Source organism: Lissotriton vulgaris, chromosome 4_1, assembly GCF_964263255.1.
Source record: "Lissotriton vulgaris chromosome 4_1, aLisVul1.2, whole genome shotgun sequence".
Classification (NCBI taxonomy): Eukaryota; Metazoa; Chordata; class Amphibia; order Caudata; family Salamandridae; genus Lissotriton; species Lissotriton vulgaris.
Window position 1 is genome coordinate 1,203,238,639 of NC_141691.1, and position 20,016 is coordinate 1,203,258,654.

Here is a 20,016-nt window from a genome sequence, read left to right on the forward strand (position 1 = left end):
ATCCGGTCTGTTGAAATAAAAATCCCATTATATCTTATGGGAATTAGATTTCGGCGGACAGGATATCCGTCTCCGCTGTGACGGAGTAACCCATCTGTCAAGATCCAAATCAGGCCCTTAGGCTACAATTTGTGAATGAATGCTGTTTTAGCGTTTATATATTTAATGAAGTATAGGTTAGTTGAGTAAGTGGTTTTCTCTAACAGTGCTGCCATTTACAACACAAACTGATGTGCAGGGCTGTTACTTATTGCATCATTATAAAACCACAGTCAGTCCTCTGTACTCAGCCCCTATTGTGTACAGCAGACAGAATAATTACCTACATTAGCTGCTGCGGGGTGGATTTCTAAAAAATAAAAATATTTGACTGAAGCTAAATATTTTAATTGCTGCTGAAAATCGCCTGATGCCTAAGCTATTTTAGGGAGTCAGGCTCTTAGATCAGTATTTCTATTCTGATCCTGGATGCTGCTGTCTTGCTAGAATTGGTTTTGACACAAAATAAATGTAAGAGGTGCAAAGTTTGAGGATGAAAAGTCCTCACAAAATATCTAGGTAAGGCACAGCCCCACGCAAGCCTGAACATAAACAGACATGGCACCATGCACATAGCAGAATCTGTACTGCACTTTGACACATAGAGATGGACTGACAGACTGTGTCACTTGTGACTGTTACTAGAATGAATAAGCTAACTTTAGTTGTTGTTAGTTTGGTCAAGATAATTATTCTCCCAAAGATTACTTTCATACCTAATTCCTTACCACTACACTTCGATAAAACCACCATGCCCAAAATACAGCAGGCAGTAAATTCATTTATCTGGGCTAGGATCTCATGGAAAAAGCTACGAAGGAGGAGGGAGAAGGGAGGCCTATCCTTGCCGGACATACAATTTTACATGTGGGCTTTTCAATTAAAACATTCTATAATGCTCACAAAGATACCTGATGGATCTATACTATGTTTTATGTACTCAGCAATGTTAAAAGAGTGTAAAATAGTTACAGAAGGTTAATCTGAAGGTTCTACAGTCAATGGCAATAATGCGGTATCACATTAGACGCCTTTCGAAATTGGACTATTATTCCCACTTTGCCCTGATTTGGGATTCACCAGGAATACCAATCAAAGATACCGACCTAAAGGTCTGTGGAGATTTGACGAGAGAAGGAAACCTATTGTACGATCTAAATGGGCTGATGAAGGGCATCCTCTAAAAATTTAAATATCTACAACTAAAAAAGTTGGGTGCAAAGTAGAGAATTGACACTGGGTGTAGGCAATATCCTAGAAGATCAATTGGTAACCAAATCACTGTGAAATAAGGGAATAGCATTCTGGTACTGGCACCCTCAAGATACCATGGATGGAGAGTTCACTCTGGCTGAGGAGCTGTGGGGAAACTACTTGCTGAGGAAGCAGTTGCAGAATATTTGGTATCTATGCGCACACTTTACCTCATTGTCAAACCTGCTTTTTTTAAGGAGAAACCACCTTTTCTCACTTCACAGGGCATATCTATCCCCGAAAAACTATCTTTAGTTGGGGAAAGGAAGCTGCACCACCTGTGCTAAATGTGGGCTGGAAAAAGCAACAGATGTGCATATGTTCTATCAATGTCCCACAATCTGCGAGTTCTGGAACAAAGTGCAAATGACAATGTCAGGTATTTTGGGACAGCAAATAAAGGTAAGCCTTTCATTGGTTATCTTTGGGTTTGCTGATAACTTGTGAGCAATGTTAGAGACTTGCTGTTTGATGCAATACTACTAGCAAGATAAGAAATATGTCATAAATGGGTGAGTAGTATACCTCCACAACATTCGGAATGGTTGGAATCCCTCATATATATGTCTAAGATGGATTTATCTGGGAAAAAGTCTAAGAAGAAAGCTTTCTGGAACTTGCTATCAGCATGGTTGGAGAGCCCGAAAGGGTTGTTATAAAGTTTGAAGGATAATGTTGATATAAAATCATAACTATGTCCAATGATTACGTCATGTAACACTCCTGGACTGCTATAGGGTCCCTACACACTTCGAAAATAAGCAGTACCGGTGTTCTCACCGTGCGAGAGAGACAGCCTCAGAAAGGTGGGTGTCCATTGTAGTAAGCCAGTAGGCGGTCAGTATCTCTACCGACAATAAGGGCAGAAAAAATGGACATCTTTTAAGAGGTGAATGAGGAAACACAATAAAAAGTGAATATCGTAAAAATGAGACATGAATTCAGCCTTACGAGACCTATGTTGCGCACCCCTGGTATTGATGAAGTAAGTTGTGGCTACTGGCTGTAATCCCAGTTCAGAAACCATATTACAACATTGGAAAGTTGAGACCTCCATTGAAGACAATGGAATAGGTCTGGGCTTCATTTCTTTTCCAATACTTTATTTCAAAAAAATGAAATGCATAAAAAGTGCCAGATACAGGTTAAAATACACATACATTTCATAGACCTAAAATCATACACCATGAAAAATGTCATTACTGCCCATTAAAACATCTCCAAGACTAGACTTCTAAGCCTAGCCACAGCCCATAGGTAGGAAGCAAGGAAATAACGCACATAGGGGTCTGGCAACTGTTGGATAAAGTGCAGTGCAGGCATACATTGAACAAATGTATATTTAGGTATCGTTGGCATTAAAAAGGATTTCCTTTAAGGTGCAGAAGAATAAAACATGAAGCATGGTTTGGACTACTCTCCCATTGCACTGGCATGGTGATAAATCCTTTACAGAGTAGGTATTTGCCGGGAAGCCAAACATTAAAGGAATGTAATTCAGCCTAAACCTACTTAATATAGCAATGCTGAAGAGTATGTACAAACGATATATATGATTGCAGTATATCTTTAGGTGGGGGAACCAAGCTATATGCAGTTATTGTGGTTTTTGCTTTCTTCATTTCCCCTCTATCATTTGCAGCTTTCGCTAAAAAAATATTTCCTTGTAAACGTGGCACACAGCATCGGGGATTCAAAGAAATATCACAATCCCAACTCAGACAAGGTGTCCCCTACATATTTTAACCATGGGATCCTGCTGACATGATCCAGCTTTAAACAATCCCTCAGGATCGCCTGGTTTAATGGGACACATTGCCTTTTCCATATGGAAAGCCATAATAATGAGGCTAATCTGATTACTTCCTCATGGTATGATAGATCCAGTTCCAGAGGGGTGAGATAATTAGCGCCTGAACAGGGAATTGACAACATCTCCTCACAGAGGCCGTCCTCCACATGTTGCAAGGGAGCCAGCTCCACCACACCCCAGATTGATGTCCCATATGTAACACTAATCAATGTTTTCACTCAATATATATTTTGCAATTCTAGTAAAGGTTTTAACCCCAATTTTGTAGCAAGCTTCGTACGTGCCCTGATCCTATTTTCCAAGACTACCTTTCTACTTAGAACTATCTTTTCCTGTGATAACTTCCTCTTGAATAGCACCCCCAGGTAGGAGAATGTGTCCACCACTTCCAGCTTCTTCTCCCCTATACAGAAGTTAAAGGCTTTCTTAGGGTGAGAACCCACAATTAAAAGAAAAGATTTGGAAACATGTATGTGCAGATCTAAACTAGCCACTACAGTTCAAATACACCTCAATGAGCTTCTGCAGCGCCCCCAGGGTCCTTGCCAGGAGAATTGCATCATCAGCATAGAGGAGAATGGGTAAGGGCGATTGCTCAACATAAGGCACGCCTTTTGCTGCTCGCTCCAATATTTTCTCTAACCCGTTTGTATACAAAGAGAACAAGAATGAGGCGAGTACGCAACCCTGTTGCTCCTATATATAGCTGCCTAATAAAGGCAGTTATCAGACGATCCATACCTAGTTCTTCCATTATTACCCAAAGTTTGATATGTGTCACACAATCAAAGGCCGCTGTGAGGTCCATAAATGCCATATATAATTGGCATCCTTTTGCTAAAGTATATTTAGCTATAACCATAGTCAGGTTTAGGGCCTGATCAATAGTACCCTTCCATTTTCTGAGGCCATATTGGGATTTGCTAAAATAACTTTTTCAGATACCAATTCCTCTAGCCTATGTAAGAGCACTTTAAATATTAATTTAGCAGTACTGTCACTTTATGAGATGGGTCTGTAATTTGCTGGTTCTGCCCAGTCTCCCTTTCTATGAATTGGGACAATTACCAAATGTTTCTAGGTGCTTGGGGCCTTGTTTAGTTATAGCATTGAAGATATTTGTCAGAACCGTGGCCTATATTGCTTTATTTTCTAAGACTATATCTGGCGGAACCCTGTCAACACCAGGAGCGTTCAACAAATGAGTCGAGGCCAGAACACAGTCACTTTCTTCCACTTCAAATGTTAAACAATGGCAAGTGTGATTCTCTAATATAGCATTATTACTAATCTTTATAGTGGAACTTAAATTTTTTTTTTTTTAAATATACTACCCAGCCATCTTCCTCTATATGTGTTTCTAAAGATGGAGCCCCTTCATCCTTTAGGAGAGGCACCTTCAACATCCTCCAGATTTCCCGGGTATCCTTTTTAAACATTGCCCTTGGCAAGTCTTCCCTTGCTTTCAACCTTAATTCCCTGAATCTCACTTCTCTTGCTTCTCTCTAACCTGCTCTTAGTACTCTTACGTAGCACTGATGGGGATTAATGTGTGAATTATGTATGACCCCATGGACGTGGCTTTAAAATCTTTTCCCCCAGATTTGGGCCACATGATTTGACAGTGGAGTTTGGAGCCCCTAGTACCTCAATGCCAGTAGTAGAAGTCCTACAATTCTCAACTCATTAAAGTTGAACGGTGACAAAACGGAGGTCTTGGTCTTCGGCAAAGACCAGGGAATGTGGTCAGGTGAGTGGTGGCCCTCATCTTTAGGCATCTGCCCAACACCCACACAATCTGCTAGGAACCTAGGCGTCATTTTTGACACCCGGCTCTCCATGGAGCTTCAGGTGAATAGGACAGTGGCCACCTGTTGGGGTGTCATCAGGATTCTGAAAAGAATCGCTCACTATCTTTCCCCACAGGCACGTAAACAGGTTGTGATCGCCCTTGTTGGCTCAAGGCTGGATTATTGTAACTCACTCTATGCCGGGGCCAACAAGGGCCTTCTTCAACGTCTGCAGGTTGTGCAAAATGCCGCGGCGAGCTTCGTTCTGGCCCTGCCGTGGATGTCCTCTGCGACCTTGGCAAGGAAGAATCTCCATTGGCTGCCTATCCCTTTCAGAGTTTCGTTTAAACTTCTCTGCCTTACTTATAGCGCCCTGAGGGCAGGCCCGACTGATGCCTTGGGTTCCTTGCTCTCTAGGTATGTTCCAAACAGATGTCTTCGCTCGCTAGAGCTTAATCAACTGGTAGTCCCACGCGCTAGGATGGCAAGATGGGGGAGCAAGGCCTTCTCCATTCTTGCACCACAACTTTGGAACACTCTTCCCCTGGAGATCAAACTACAGCCTTCACTTGATCTTTTCAGGAAAGCTCTGAAAACTTGGTGTTTCATTAAAGCCTATCAGTGAGCTCGTGTTTCTGGTTGCCCTCAGCTAATTTTTGAGTTAGGCGCCTTGACGCCCATGGGGCATAGTTGCGCGTAGATAAATCACATTTCATTCATTCATTCATTCATATTAACTCTCCCATCTCAATTAATATCGCTAGTCACTGCTGTAAAGCTTCTAGTCATGTTATTAAAGGTTGAATTGTGTGTGCTATAAGCTGATCTATCTTTATGAGTATTTCTTTTTCATGTGAGAAGCCCTGGGTATTGACCATATAAGTTACTTTAGTCACAGCTTTTCTGGATTTCGATAAGCGCTGCTGTCTAGACCCTCCTCTCTTTCTTTTAACGTGGTTCTTCTGGTGAACCATCACTTTTATTTGAACCCTCTTGGGTAGTTGGCAGGGTGCCTGGTAAAATATAATCTGGGGAAACGGTATGCGAGTCTCTTGGGGGATTGTCTCTAATAATAATCTCACTATTGCTTTCTCCAAGGGACAGTCTATGTTCTGTCAATTTGTTCTCTTTAGACAGAACAGTTGCTGCCCTTACCAGGAAAGAGTCAAGAGTGGTGTCACCTCCTGTTTCAAGCTGTTTAGTCTTTCTTTTCCCCATAATAGTATGGTCTTGAGTCACAGGAACTCAGCATTAGAGGGGTGGCCTCTGACAGGCGTGGACGGGCCCGCTCTTGGCTCGGGCCCACGCTGCACTCAAAAGCACAAGAGGGGCGTGGCCTTCAGCAGAGGCTGCTTGGAACTGTAGTCCTCCCAAAGGCTGGCAAAGTTTCTAGCGTCCTGGTGGTGGCGGTGGCTGTTACTCAAAGAATTGCCACTTAGTCATTGCTCAACTGAGAAGTTACATCCAAGATTTAAATATCTACATCCCACCAGCATGAATGTCATATGATTTTACTGTCTCTGTAAGCAGCGATGCATAGCTGTGACCCCACTTGTTCATCATCTCTAAATTACACAACCAAACTTGAGTGCTTGGAATTTTGGCGCATGCTCACAATGATCAGAATAAAGCAAAAAGTCAGAGTGCAAAGTTGCCATAAATCAGCAAAATATATTAACTTCTGCAAACTCTGTGAAGTCAGATGCAGGCCAACAATTGTAGGGAGGGGTGCGGGATGCAATTGAAATCCAAAGGCCTTTTCCACTGTTTCTTTTTGCACAATATTACTAATCAGTGGGTCTGACAACAGTTTGCAGCTCTTCCTAGGTCTGAGCTTATACTAGCTGATATAAGCCTTCTGCTCTACAATTCCAATGCTTGTCCTTCAGTTCCTCCCTACCTAATTTGGAACATTCCACCGTCAGTGGGTGGCATTTTCTAATAGCCTTATATTTATTTATTTATTTATTTATTGACATTTGTAGAGCGCAGCGAATACCCGTGGGCGTCTCGGCGCTAGTTAAGGGATGGATCAGCAACTGGGGTAAAGAAGATATACAAGGCTATTGGTCAAATAACCACGTCTTTAGCTGTTTGCGGAATGTGAACAGGGAGGGACTTGCTCGGATATGTGCAGGAAGGGTGTTCCAGAGTCTAGGGGCGGCAACCAGGAAACGCCTGTCGCCCCAGGTGACTGTTCTAGTGCAAGGCACAGCCAAGAAGTTCTGAATAGAGGAACGAAGAGATCGGGTTGGGACATGATGGAGAAGATTCTGTTTGAGAAAGTGGGGACCTTGATTATTGAGTGACTTGTAAACAATACACAGCGATTTGAATTTGATACGGCTGCGTATCGGGAGCCAATGGAGATCCCTAATGATGTTTGTAACTGGTGCGAACTTGGGGATCCCAGCCAGCATTCGTGCGGCTGCATTTTGGATTGACTGCATCTTATTTGTCACTCGGACTTGGGCATTTAAGAATAGAGCGTTACAATAGTCCAAGGAGGACAGGACTAGTGAGCTGACCAGTGTTTTCCCGGCCGTGTTCGGTAGGAAAGGTAGTATTTTCCTAATCATTCTCAATTTCATATGAGCTGAAGCCGCAGTTTTATTCGCATGTGCCATAAAATTGAGGCCAGCATCGAAGATGACGCCTAGATTTCTCACTTTGCTAGCTGGACTCGGCGGGGGACCGAAAGATGGTGGCCACCAGACAGGTGACCAGCCCGGGGAGAGGTGACCGAAGATGACCACTTCAGTTTTTTCTGAATTGAGTTTCAGACAATTCGTGGCCATCCAGTCACCTATTGCCATCATTCCTCTCGTGAATCGATTGGCCACTTCCTCCCCGTCCCCTTTGATAGCCAGTACCAATTGGGTGTCATCGGCGTAGGAGGTCAGGCTCATCCCAAATGCTTTAATGACATTTGCAAGGTCCGACACGTAGATATTAAATAGTGTCGGACTCAGGGATGAGCCTTGAGGGACCCCACATGACAGAGACACCTTCGATGATTGGTAGGGTCCTAGAGATACTGCTTGTGATCTATTGGCCAGAAACGATACAAGCAGGTCCAGAGCAGTTTTCTGGACCCCCAGTCGTTCGACACGGTCGACTAAGATCTTGTGGTCGACCGTGTCGAAGGCCGCCGAAAGATCCAGCAGTACCAGGAGTGCTGTCCCCCCCTGGTCTCGTATGGCTTCTGCTTTGGGCTATACAGGTTGGTAAAGGCCCTCTCCCTCATTATAGCCCGTGTCTGCGTCTCAGTCCTAAGGCTTAGGTTTAGGGTCTTTAACAACTGGTATAGCATTCAATATGAAAATAACATTGCTGTTACAAGTCTTTCAGCACAATGACAGAGCTTGACTTGAATCCTGTATACATGATTACAAATGTTATGTTTTTCTTGTTTGACAAATGTGAGGTGCCCTGTAAATGGCCAAATAACCATAAAATACTTTGGGTCAGATATAGATTTCTAGGCTTCTAAAGTGTTATCACTCTTACACCAAAGTAACAAGGTCCTTTCACTATTTGATTGCTCACAAGCAACTCCCACTTCCACCTGCCATGCCCACACATTGCAACACTTCTATTTGACAACCAAGGGGCCAAATTCATCAAAGCATCTTTAAAGAAGGTACTAGTAGTGCTCATGTACTGTTTTACACACTCTCAAATGCTAGCCGCTGATTTCCAGATAAAAATCTCTGCTATGCTTCTTCCATCTCTTATTTGGACAGCTCTACCGCACAATTTTGCAAACTTCGCACTTGTAGGTATATATTTTTGGAGTTAATGTGGGAGGGATAGGGAGTGATGATAGGCAAATGGGGTTAAGTGCAACAAAATATTTTTTATCGTGAAATCTACTATGATATGACATTCGAAACTCCCAAACGATATAGAAAACGAAACCAACTCATTGCTCAATTTAAACTAATTTTAAAGGTCTTGTCAGCTGGTAGGTTTCACATCTTTGGAGAAACTGCCATTGTACAGTCTTTGGCACGACTCAAGACTTTAAAGACTTAAACATGTTTCTATAGTATGCGAAAGCCAACGATATACATGATATAATTGGGACTGATCCCAGATCCTTTGGCAGAAAAAACTAGAATAGTTTGAGAATATACACATTTTTTGAAACTGAATAAAATAATTGCTTTCATCTCTTTACCTTTCTCTGGGTGGGGAAAATTGAGCTCCTACTCTATCACCTCTCAGCACATATACTTTGCAATTGTGGGATATTTGACTGCTGGTAGGGGCAGTCCAATGTCCTCGAGGAAAATTTTGCAGGTGTTTCATGGTTGGTTGGGTTAGAGGCAAGAATTGAGGTATTGGCGGGAGGAATGAAGGGTTTGGTGGAAAAATGAAGGGATTGGGGAGCGATAGATGGATTACTTTTTGATTACATGAATGACCCAATAGCATGTAGAAATTCTGCTGGGCTCTTTGTCAAATCATACAGCAGGGGGGCTGGTCATTCAGTTGTATATGTCAGTGACAGATGTAATCCAGCCTAGGGGTTTGACAAGTCATTGTTAACCATACCAGAAAATCTAAAGAGAAGTCAAGAATGAAATCCATGGATTCTGAAAGAAAATCACAACTCAGTAGGCACTGCACTGACCTGAAATTCTTTGAAAGGTACCATTCGAGGACAGAGTATTGCATTCTGGCCTTGAAGAAAGCTTTTAAATATAGCATACAGCACATCTGCAGAAAAAGGTGACCAATGCAGAGCAGCTTTTTTTATTATGAGCTTCTAAAAATATTCGGTTAAGTAAGAAACTGCTTGTACTGCTATGATAGATTGTTTTAATCATTATGAGCTTATCAAGTTTGTAGGACATGGTCTGCAGGAAGAACTTGAAAGAGCACAGATTTTTAGCTCAATCATTTCCGATCAACCAATACTCTTAGATCATTATAGAACTATCAAGTGAACTGCATCCTTATTTTCCTTACAGAAAGGTTTTTCTTTCCTAAAACCTCTATATATCGGTTACATCACGGTGCAAGTGAGGAGATATGTTCTCCACTTTCTGAAACAGAGGTAGACGGTGTGATTGCTTGACTACCTAATGCTAAGGCTTATGGGGAAGGCTTCTATCCTCAACTCTGACATCTCCGTTTAAAAGTATGTTGGTAAAAGGACTTGTTACACCTTGATTCCGATTTGGTGAACCTTTTAAAAGCTCAATAAGGCTCAGTTAAAATCCAGGGTCTTATAAAGCCATTGCTTTGTTAAATAACAGCGATAAAGCCCTCTTCCTCAATCGTTCCCTCCTGAACCGATAGCAGCCGCCGACGCGCATAAGCCTGCACATTGCAGCACACGGACACTGCTACATTAAGACCTACCTCCTCCACTTCCCCGACCATTGCTTCGTTCCCCACTCCCTGAAAGAGGTCCAGCTCAAGACAAAATGCACACAACTAGGCTTGCCTTAACCTTGCACAGTGCACTTGGACTTCCGAACCAATATTTATACTACTGTTTTTTGAGTGAATCTCGCATTTTGACTGTTGTAAAGTGCTACGATACCCTTGGGTCTGGACAGCGCTATATAAAACTCCTAATAAAAAAATAAATAGAGGAATGACCAAAATTGCGCCAAACTGTCTGTTAATCGGTGCATCAACATTAATACACGGAGATCAAACAGGGTTTATTCCTAAATTCCCCATTTAGGGCCTCATTATTACATCAGCGGTCCATCCGCTGGACTGCCGATGCTGTGGTTGCCAGAAAACTGAATAGGCTGCGAATTTCAGACTGCCGCATTCTGAGTAGGCCGCCGGGGGTCCATAGTCGGTTGTCCCACCATGGCGGCATAGCTCGACCATTGAGAAGTGTTTGTTTGGGGCTCCTTCCTTTCCGTTCCGCCATCCTTTTCAGGGCGGGGTTCCTGCCATGAAAAGGCTGTGGGAAAGGGAACTTGTAATCCAGACGGTAGATCCTTCCTTGGCACTTCTGGCATTCCCAGTCTTTTTCGTCCCCACAGCACCGTCTTGATACAAGACCCTGGCAGAGTCGACGGTGTAGTAGTGGGCTGGTGGTGGTGCGGCGACAGCAAAACTTGTAATCTGGCAGTTGGACTGCTGTACTAGTAATAAGGCCCCTAGTTAGTCAGTTATAGGATTTGAAAAGCGTATAGCTGCCCAGGTGCTTCCTAGCACTGATAAAGGGATACAATACATAGACCAAAGTTTTCTTTTGTGGTATTGATGAAAAATCCATTCCTTCAGCTTTTTTCTGAAATTTGATACTGTTTCCAGGAATCTTAGTTCAAGAGGTAGTGTGTTCCACAACTTGGGTGCCACATGTGAAAAGGATCAACCATAGCCTCTAATATGACATGTTTGGCAGAGGTTAGTGATTTTGAGGTGCCGTTGAAGGTCCCTGCTGCCATTGTTTTCCTAGGGGCTAAAAAGGTATTTAACCTTGAGTTGAAATTTCTTATTCTAGGTTAAAAGTAGTTAATTTCCCATTCCAGGTCACACGCTGATAGCATCTTTATACTTCGACTAACAATGTTCTATAACCTTATTTGGAACTGAAATCTTAAAAGTAAGCAAAAGGGCATCTGCTGATGTATACTTTCTCAACTAGCCCCGTTTGTTAGATAAAGTGTATAATCTGTTCATGGCATGCCAAGCCACTTCTGATATTGGGTCAAGTTTCTCCGATAAATATGTCCATTTTACCCTCTTTTTTCCATTGTGTGCTCAGTCCCCCATATTTTACTTATGTATATTTGAAGGGAGACCGAAAGTAATTTAGTGAACTTTATTTGGCCTGCTAGACGACCGCATTTTATATTGAGAAGTCATATAATGCCAATAACAAAAGGAAGACTTTGTTTGTCTGATCTGTGCCTCACATATGTGACTTTTCTGAAAACACTGTCCATGATCTCGGCCTAAGAATTCTTTAGTAAATGTAAATTGATACTTGTATAGCGCACTAATCACCCGCAAGGGTCTCAAGGCGCTTGTACGAATACCGCTGTGGAACCCATCCTGGCTTTCCATGTGAGGCATCCACTCCTGGGGACCCCCAAGGTGGTTGCCAGGCATCCTTAGCGTTGTGGAGGCAAGCTATTGCCCAGAGTTGCACTCCATGATTGGAATAGGCAACGAGGCGAGAATTATCTAGTCCGTGGAATTTTGAGCCCAAGACCCGCCGAGGCGGGGAATTGAACCCTGGTCCCGGGCTAGACCTCTGCATCAGGGTCTGCCGCTCTAACCATTGAGCCACACTTCTCCACTTAGAAGTAGTAATTAGTAAGTTTAGTAATGCACCTACTACGTGTATGATGTACCATATCACAAAGCAGATTGTAATGTTTCCTTCAAATGCCTGGCAATTAATCTAGTAAAAAAAAACAATGTTTTTTCATTTCCTTTAAAAATGCCTTACACTTCACTCACAACCTTTACATCCAGACTGATAATTTCTTTAACTCTGAAGATATGGCGTCATTTAGAACATAAAACTCAATACACAATCACAGCGATAAACAGTTTCTTTTGAAATAATTTGTGGAACTTTGGTTAGCTGGTCACGTAGATGAAAAAAGTTCCTTGTCTTAATTGTATCAGCTGAGAGCCACTTCGAGATCTCTTTATGGACCTGAAATGTCTTGATCAAAATAATTAGTGATCTATTTGTATATACCAAACTCCACAAATTGGGGCCTAGCTGTTTGGTATTTTTGGCTACAGGACGAAATCTGAAACAAAGAATTTTAGATAACGAATAAATGAAAGGAGGGATGAAGAAGGAGCAATTGTGAATTGCTTCTACATTATCTGAATAGCAAAGATTGTATAACCTTAGTTTTTCACTGTATGCCAGATGTGAAAGAACACAGACTATGAATTTGAATTGTATGTGTTTGTCTTACAGCCAACTAACCAGTTATTTAGTGGTGATTTCTACATATCTTCATTGTAAGAAATTAGGTTATTAGTTGAGAGGGCTGGAAGCTTCTGCTCAAATAATAAACACAATCCTAGACAGGGTGAACCACAAAAGTCACTAAACTGTGCTTAACCATCTGTCAGCTTGGCACAAAAGTACTCTGACTTAATTTAGAGGCAATGTGTGAAGTATTATGCAGCATTAGAAAAGTAATAAAGTGAAGCAACAACACAAGAAAAATCCCAAACCAATTTAGAAAAACTGTGTACAGTTTAACAAACAAAATGACTTAAAAACAACAAAAATCCAATAAGTACAACTGGAGTTCAGAGTTTTTGAAGTTTAAGGTGAAAGTAGCTCCAAAAATGACCACTGGCCAGTATATGGTCACGCTTGACTGGGTCAAAGTCACAAATTCAGGCCCACCGAGATGGAGTAAGGATAGGATACAGGGACCAGGTTTGCACAGCGAGGAGTTTACCTTCTCAGTTTCCAAATCCAAGCTGGAGCTTCGTGTTGGCGGAGGCTGCAAAGAGGTTGCTGTCTGCACTAGTAGCAGGTCGCCACTAGAAGTGAATGATGGCAGTCTATGCGAGTGGTTCCTCTTTGGCGCTAACAGGAGGTCGCTGCGGGAGCTCTACTTTGGCTGGCATTACAGACGGTTATTTTTTGGTGCAAAGGGTCCACTCATGAGGAGCCCAAATGTCTAGATTTTCAATTTTAACTTGGTCCGGAGGCAGGAAGAGTACACTCTGATAACAGCAAAGAGTCCAGGATCTAAGGGGCACATATTAAAGATCAGAACTCATTCTAGCAGTGGCCAGCAGCAGAGTTTCAGCAGGTTGAGGCAGGTCCAGCTGGAGCTGGGCAGCTGCAGGGAGGCCTCTGGAAGCTTGCTTAGTCCCTGTAGCTCAAACAGAAGGTTAGTCAACTGACACTTGGCAGCATTTCTGGGGAGCCTGGGTTCAAGGCAAGCAGGTCCAGCCTTCCTTCTTCAGATAGTAGGAGAGTACTCCTTTTGAATATTCCAAAGGTCTAGGAGTGTTTTTATGGGAACTTCTGAAGGTGCTATTCTTATTCCCAGTGTTAGCCTGTGGGTGGGGGACACCCCCTTTGTTAAATGTTCCCCCTTTCCTGATTTAGGCTCCAAACTGTCTAGAAGTCTAGAATAACAAAGGGCCTAAGGGAGAGCTACAAGTACCAAGGCAGGCAGTCCTTAGAAGTCAAGAACAGTGTGGGGATAGCCTTGAGGCTACCCTTCGAAGCCCAGAAAGGGATGATTGCAACCCTTCAGGACATCCTGCTCAGTAGAGGAACATACTGCCCCACACCGGAGGCCCCCTTTCCCCCATGTCCAGATGAAGTACACAACCCACCACACGAGAGTCCCCCAGTCACTATTACGGGACCACAGACACTAGCAGAAAGTCACATTTGGTTTAGGTAGAAAATACCAGCTTTCTGAAAGTAGCATTTTCAAAATATGTAACTTAAACCCCAATTTTACCAAGAAAGAGAATGTTAAATAACCATTCAAATGAGTGGAAGAACCATTTCTCTACCTGTTCCCAACCTGAAGTTATCACTTAATTGTAATAAGGTAACGTAGTATTAAACTATGGGAGAGATGGTCGTGCCACAGTGAAAAAAGACTTCACGATACACCCTGCCCTATGAATGTTCAGGGCCTGTGTTAGAAATGGGGTTTCTGGTTGGCTAGCGTATACACCTAAGCCAGGCAGAACCCACCACTCTAGTCAAGGTAAGGGAGTTACACACCCAAGATAAACCCTCCTCACCCCCATGGTAGCTTGGCAGAGCAGTCAGACTTATCCCAGAGGCAATGTGTAAAGTATTTGCGCAACACACACAACCAATGACACACAAGGCACACCACAAAAAAGACTCCACACATGATTACATAAAAATATCATTGTAATACATATATATAAGATAAATTAGACCACAATCACATAAATCACTATAACTTTGCCAACACGGTAATTGTCATAAACATTTAGTGCGAAAAAGGCAACACTTATCAGTTGCATGAGTCACCCAGAAAAAATCCTCACTGTATGTGACCTGTAGTTCCTCCTACAACAACAATGGTTATTCTGGCTAGTATAAAGCATACAGCATAACATTAGAGCCTCAAATTGCAACAGTTTGGAGAAAAACGTGTAAATAAGTGATTCACCACATCCCCATAATTCCCTGCAGGACATAAATCAAAATATGTTATCACAAAACCATAACCACTTAATACAGTGATTTTCATAGGAGCACCCAGGGCACCGGAACTCCCGAGTGCTTTTATCAGGATTATGGTAATGAACAGCCCCAGTGCTTTAATAGTGGCCCCTCTGGACAAATGCAGACATGTCCTGTAGGCCGCAGGGACATCTGAGTGCCTACCAGTGACCATGCTGTAGCTAATCATTGTCATAATTTATACAGAGAGCATATGCACTTTGGCACTGATCAGCAGAGGTAACAAGCCCAGAATTCTACAGCCAACGAAAACAGGGTCAGAAAAATTGGAGGCAAAAGCCAAAATGCTTGGGAATAAAACTGTAAAAATGGCCAAGTATGACAGCCTGCCTTAGGGGTAACGTATAGGTAAGAAAAATGAAGGTTTAGTGTTGACAATAGGTTCATTTTGCTAGGTCGAAATGGCAGTTTAAAACGGCACTACAGGTTGCAGTGGAAAGCCTAAGACATGTTTTACAGTCTGCAGCCCCCTAATAGCATTTAACTTAAAGGCCCTTAGTACAGGTATTACCATTTACTAGGGACTTATAAGTAAAGTGTATATGCTAATAGGTGCATACCAATGTGTGTAGGGAGGGATCACATGCAGTTTACCATTGATTAGCAGGGGTAAAGTGCACATAGTCCTAATGCCAACAAAAATGAGTTCAGCAAAATCAAGGGAGTGAAGGCAAAACATCTTGGGGTAATGCCACACCAAGGATATCAGGTCTAACGTTCATTCCTTACATCTCAGCTCATCCATCGATTAACAAGCTTGGCAGAATAAGTAAAACAGAATACAGAGGCTTGATCATTGCTGCCATATTTATATTTTCTTGCAAAAATTGTTTTAAAAAATCTTTAAGATATATTACCCATCAATTAAATAATGCATCATACTTTACTTTCAGCACTTTTAGGACTTTCATTAGGTAATATTTCTTGGTCAACTAGAAAGATTAGCCTTAAAAGTGGATATATTAGTTGTTCTGGTTTGGCAGATTACGTGCAGATTGCTTCCTACTTCATATCACGCAAAGGTCTACGCACCCGACAGCTATATGGCTACCATGTTCGACATGAATGTATGGTCAGCACTCTCTTTCCTAGATAGACCTCCTTATTGCTTTGTACTGCCTGTGATTTATACTGAAACTAATAAAATAAATGTAAACATAAAAGTGGATATATTGCATGGAATTGATGTTAAGGGGACTTTTTCAAAAAGATTACAAAAATGAAAATGTTTTTTTTTTATTTGCAGATAAAAAAAAGACACTGGGCAAGAAATGGCCAGAAAGTAAGAAAACTGAAAAAAAAGCAATAGCAGGGAAGGAGAACACAACAAGTTTAAAATAAACTACAAGAAAATATCTGTTTTAACAAAAAGGTTGAGCAGAAAAGGTGAGAAAATGGAAAACATGACAAGAAATAAAACCAGAGAATACAAATATGGCCAGCTGGTATAAGAAGTTGAAGAATACAGATCACAGTGGTTAGCAGTGACGAAGTGGAAGAGAAAATAATTTGGTAAAATGAGAAGAACACAAAGAGAAAGAAACAAGATTATAAAAAACAAAGAAAAGAGGGAAAAATAGGTCCTGCATACAAGGAGTGAACCTGAGTTAGAAAAGAGGGACAGCGGAGAAGTAAAAAGCTATACAGAAAAGTAGCAAATATATATCAAGTCACTGTATATTGCAGGCTTCATTGTAGTAAGAGCCTAAAAAAAGACCAAAGTACATATTGCAGAGTTCTACATGTAATCTACTAGTTACTGGTTCCAGTCATTGTAAAATAGTTAAATGTCTCAATATACAGATTGCAGAAATCTCTATAGACTGAATAGACTTCAGATCTTACTTTCTAATCCCAGTCTGAAACCTACCCTAGAAAACAGTATATAACCTGCAAGTCACATACTATTAAATATTCTAAAAATATAAGAAACTGAAACATCTGAGTACCACCTTTTAAAGTGGCCATCCTGATCTGTTTCCATATTCCCGACTCTGCCTATTTTCAGCATTGCCTACACAGCAGGACTGAAAACTAAAGTTCTTGCTTTAAACCTACCACTGGACAGGAAGCAGCATGGTCTCACAGATAGATCTGTAAAATTGTGCTGCTTTCTATGCAACACTTGTGCAGATATGCACTGTTTGTCCAGCGGCTCGCAGAAAACAACGTCTCCTCCTCAGACATCGCCAGCTGCCATGACCTGCTAAACTTGACATTCTCAGACATTTTTATTTGAAAATTCTTGCACACTGTAATATTTTAAAATTAAAAACTACAGTTCTACTGATTAGATTTTTACCATTTAAGTGTCAAATAATTTATTAAATTTTACTTTATTTTTCCAATTTAGTTTGGGGTTTTTTTGTGATGTGTTTTCACCTTACAAATGTTAAAGTAGTGCGTAAATACTTTACATATTGCCTCTAAGTTAAGCCTCACTGCTTTTGTGCCAAACTGCCAGAGGGTTAATTTAGTGACTTTTGATGTTCATCTTAATAAGGATTGTGGCTGTTGCTTGAAAAGGACTTACATCTAATTCAACAAACAACTCAATTTTTCACATTAACCAAATGCACTCATCATCATGGGTGCATTAATTAATAAATATATGTCTGGTTTTCAGAGAAAATGTCTTGCATGTGATGTGCAAGATCTTCAGATTATGGGCCAGATTTAGAGTTTGTGGTACACATGCTTCATCACAAAAATTGGGAGGACAAACTGTCCATCTTATTACCAGGGCATTGAGTTATAATGCACTTGTATTAAGGTGAGACTGAGTAACAATTCCCCAAACTCTAAATCAGGCCCTAAATTATTAAAAGAACTGAATTATTATGATTCTACTACGGTCTAACAAGTAGAACTTTCTTTGAAGAGCACCAATTATACTAAAGAAATACAAAATATTCATAAGTTTAAAGAACAATACAAAAATCTATCACAGTCTTACCTCTAATCCGGCGCAAGATTTTATAGGATAGAGATAAATGTGAGTGAGAGCGATGGGATCTTCATCTTTTATTGCAGTTCCCAATACATCAGAGACAAAGTGGCTGTTTTGTTCAGATCTAGGTTCAAGTTGCTGGTTGTGGTTCTTCCTACCACTGAGTACGTAGTTACAGAGACCATTCTTTGAAGAAATAGACTCATGCTCAACCTTTGTTATTTTTAAGATGTCAGTATGCGCTTCAGCAGGAGGCTCAGATTGCATTGAGTCTGTTATAGCCTTCTCTGGAGTTCTTGAATAGGCAGCATGCATGTCTAACTGAGAGGGACACTTAAGAAATGTGTCTAAGATGAATTTGAGAAAGGACTGTGCGTCTTCGAAAGTGGACATGTACCCAAACGATATTCTGATAGACCCAGTAGGGCGCCCATCAATGACATCCACGTCATCTCCACAGACGTGGCCAGCCTGTGAGGAAAGAAGAAAATTAGAGCAAGTTACTAGTCATGAAGGATTCTTCTTTCTTGAGTTCTGATCCTCTAATTCTAGCATTGACATATTTCTATTCGAGGTATTTATAATATGCAAACCTAGCACAAAAGAGCAGTGAAGCATGGTGTGATTATAGAACAATGTGCATGAACATTTACAATTCTAAACTGAGAATATTAAGGTTGTTCAAATACAGATGGGATCAGAAATGTAGTATCATAGAGAAGTGACGCATGAATGGAAGATATGTATTCCAGGATGGAGTGAAGACTGAGGTGGGTTTTGAAACCTTTCATGAATTGCACCAACAAAGGAACAGGTCTGCGGAACAAAGCATTGTCAGTCCAGAGTCTATAAAGCTCTTTGGTGTATGTGCTTGTTGTGGGTTGTCTGCATTTTTAGCTTATTAGAGTGTCCAGAAGCGCTCTAGTACTTGTGGGAGACCTAGACATGCTAACTTTAGGAATAAAACAGTCAGGTTTATTCCCGTTTTCATTGACTAATTGTGACAGGCGGCCACAGTTAGCAACTCACAATGCAATTTCTGCTGCCTGCCTCTGCTGTTTGTGTATGGTCTGCATTAGGGATTAATTAGATAGCTTTGCAGCCAAAACAGGGCTTTTTGCAGATGTCTTCCTACTTTTTGCCCCCATCTGGACTGCTAGATGCTGTTTTTTTACTCTGACAGTGCACTGAAGCCTGCTAACCAGGCTCCAGGGCCAGTGCTCTCCCCCTAAAACTGTATTGTTCTAAATTGGCACCCACAATTGATAAGGGCTTTTTACCCACCCCTTATGAGTCCCTAGTACGGGGTACCCAGGACATGGGTGGTAAAGGGGTACCCAGGACATGGGTGGTAAAGGAGTTCCCAGGGATTGTAGCACTGACTGTGCCACCCTTAGTGACCCAAGTAAACTACTGATAACAGGTCTTCCATTGCAGGTGGCAGAAACAGTGTAAACTACTCCATTTTGACTTTGCCCTCACTATATGTGGCATAGTTAATGCACTGTTTTGAATATATATCAGTCACTCCTAAGGCAAGCCTCCTGAGCCCAGGAGACAGGGTGCAGAATATTAAATGTGTGGGCATGTAAGTGCAAGCTTTGTTAGACTAGAAATGTTCCTGTTTATGCATTATCCTATGTAAGGAAGCATTTGCTGCACCATTTTCTATTTAGGTACCATTTTAAATCATGTTGGAAACTAATTATTTGCTATTTCTGTGAAAAGGCCTCAGCTAGGTTTCATTTCTTCAAGGTCGGGTTTTGCTTCACTAATGAATAGACTGTTATTATTAGCGCATACCTTTCTCACTAGATAGAGGCCTTCTCCCACTTGTCTGGTGGCGGGGACAACTGGAGTGGCCTTGAACTTTGTAACTTTATATGAGATATGAACACTGAGATTGTTTTTCTTTTAGCGTTTATTGCTTTGCAGCACCTGTCTGGAAAATTCCATT

General features: G+C 41.5%; 1 protein-coding gene across 1 annotated transcript in view; it reads right to left on the minus strand.

Annotated features, from left to right (window-relative positions):
- The window catches only part of LOC147723041 (molybdenum cofactor sulfurase-like), a 1,924,377-nt gene that overhangs the window by 526,150 nt on the left and 1,378,211 nt on the right, over window positions 1-20,016 (minus strand). Inside the window, exon 8 of the mRNA XM_086965414.1 lies at window positions 18,066-18,530. Coding sequence (XP_086821540.1) covers window positions 18,066-18,530 — 465 coding nt within the window. The remainder of the gene's footprint in view (window positions 1-18,065; window positions 18,531-20,016) is intronic.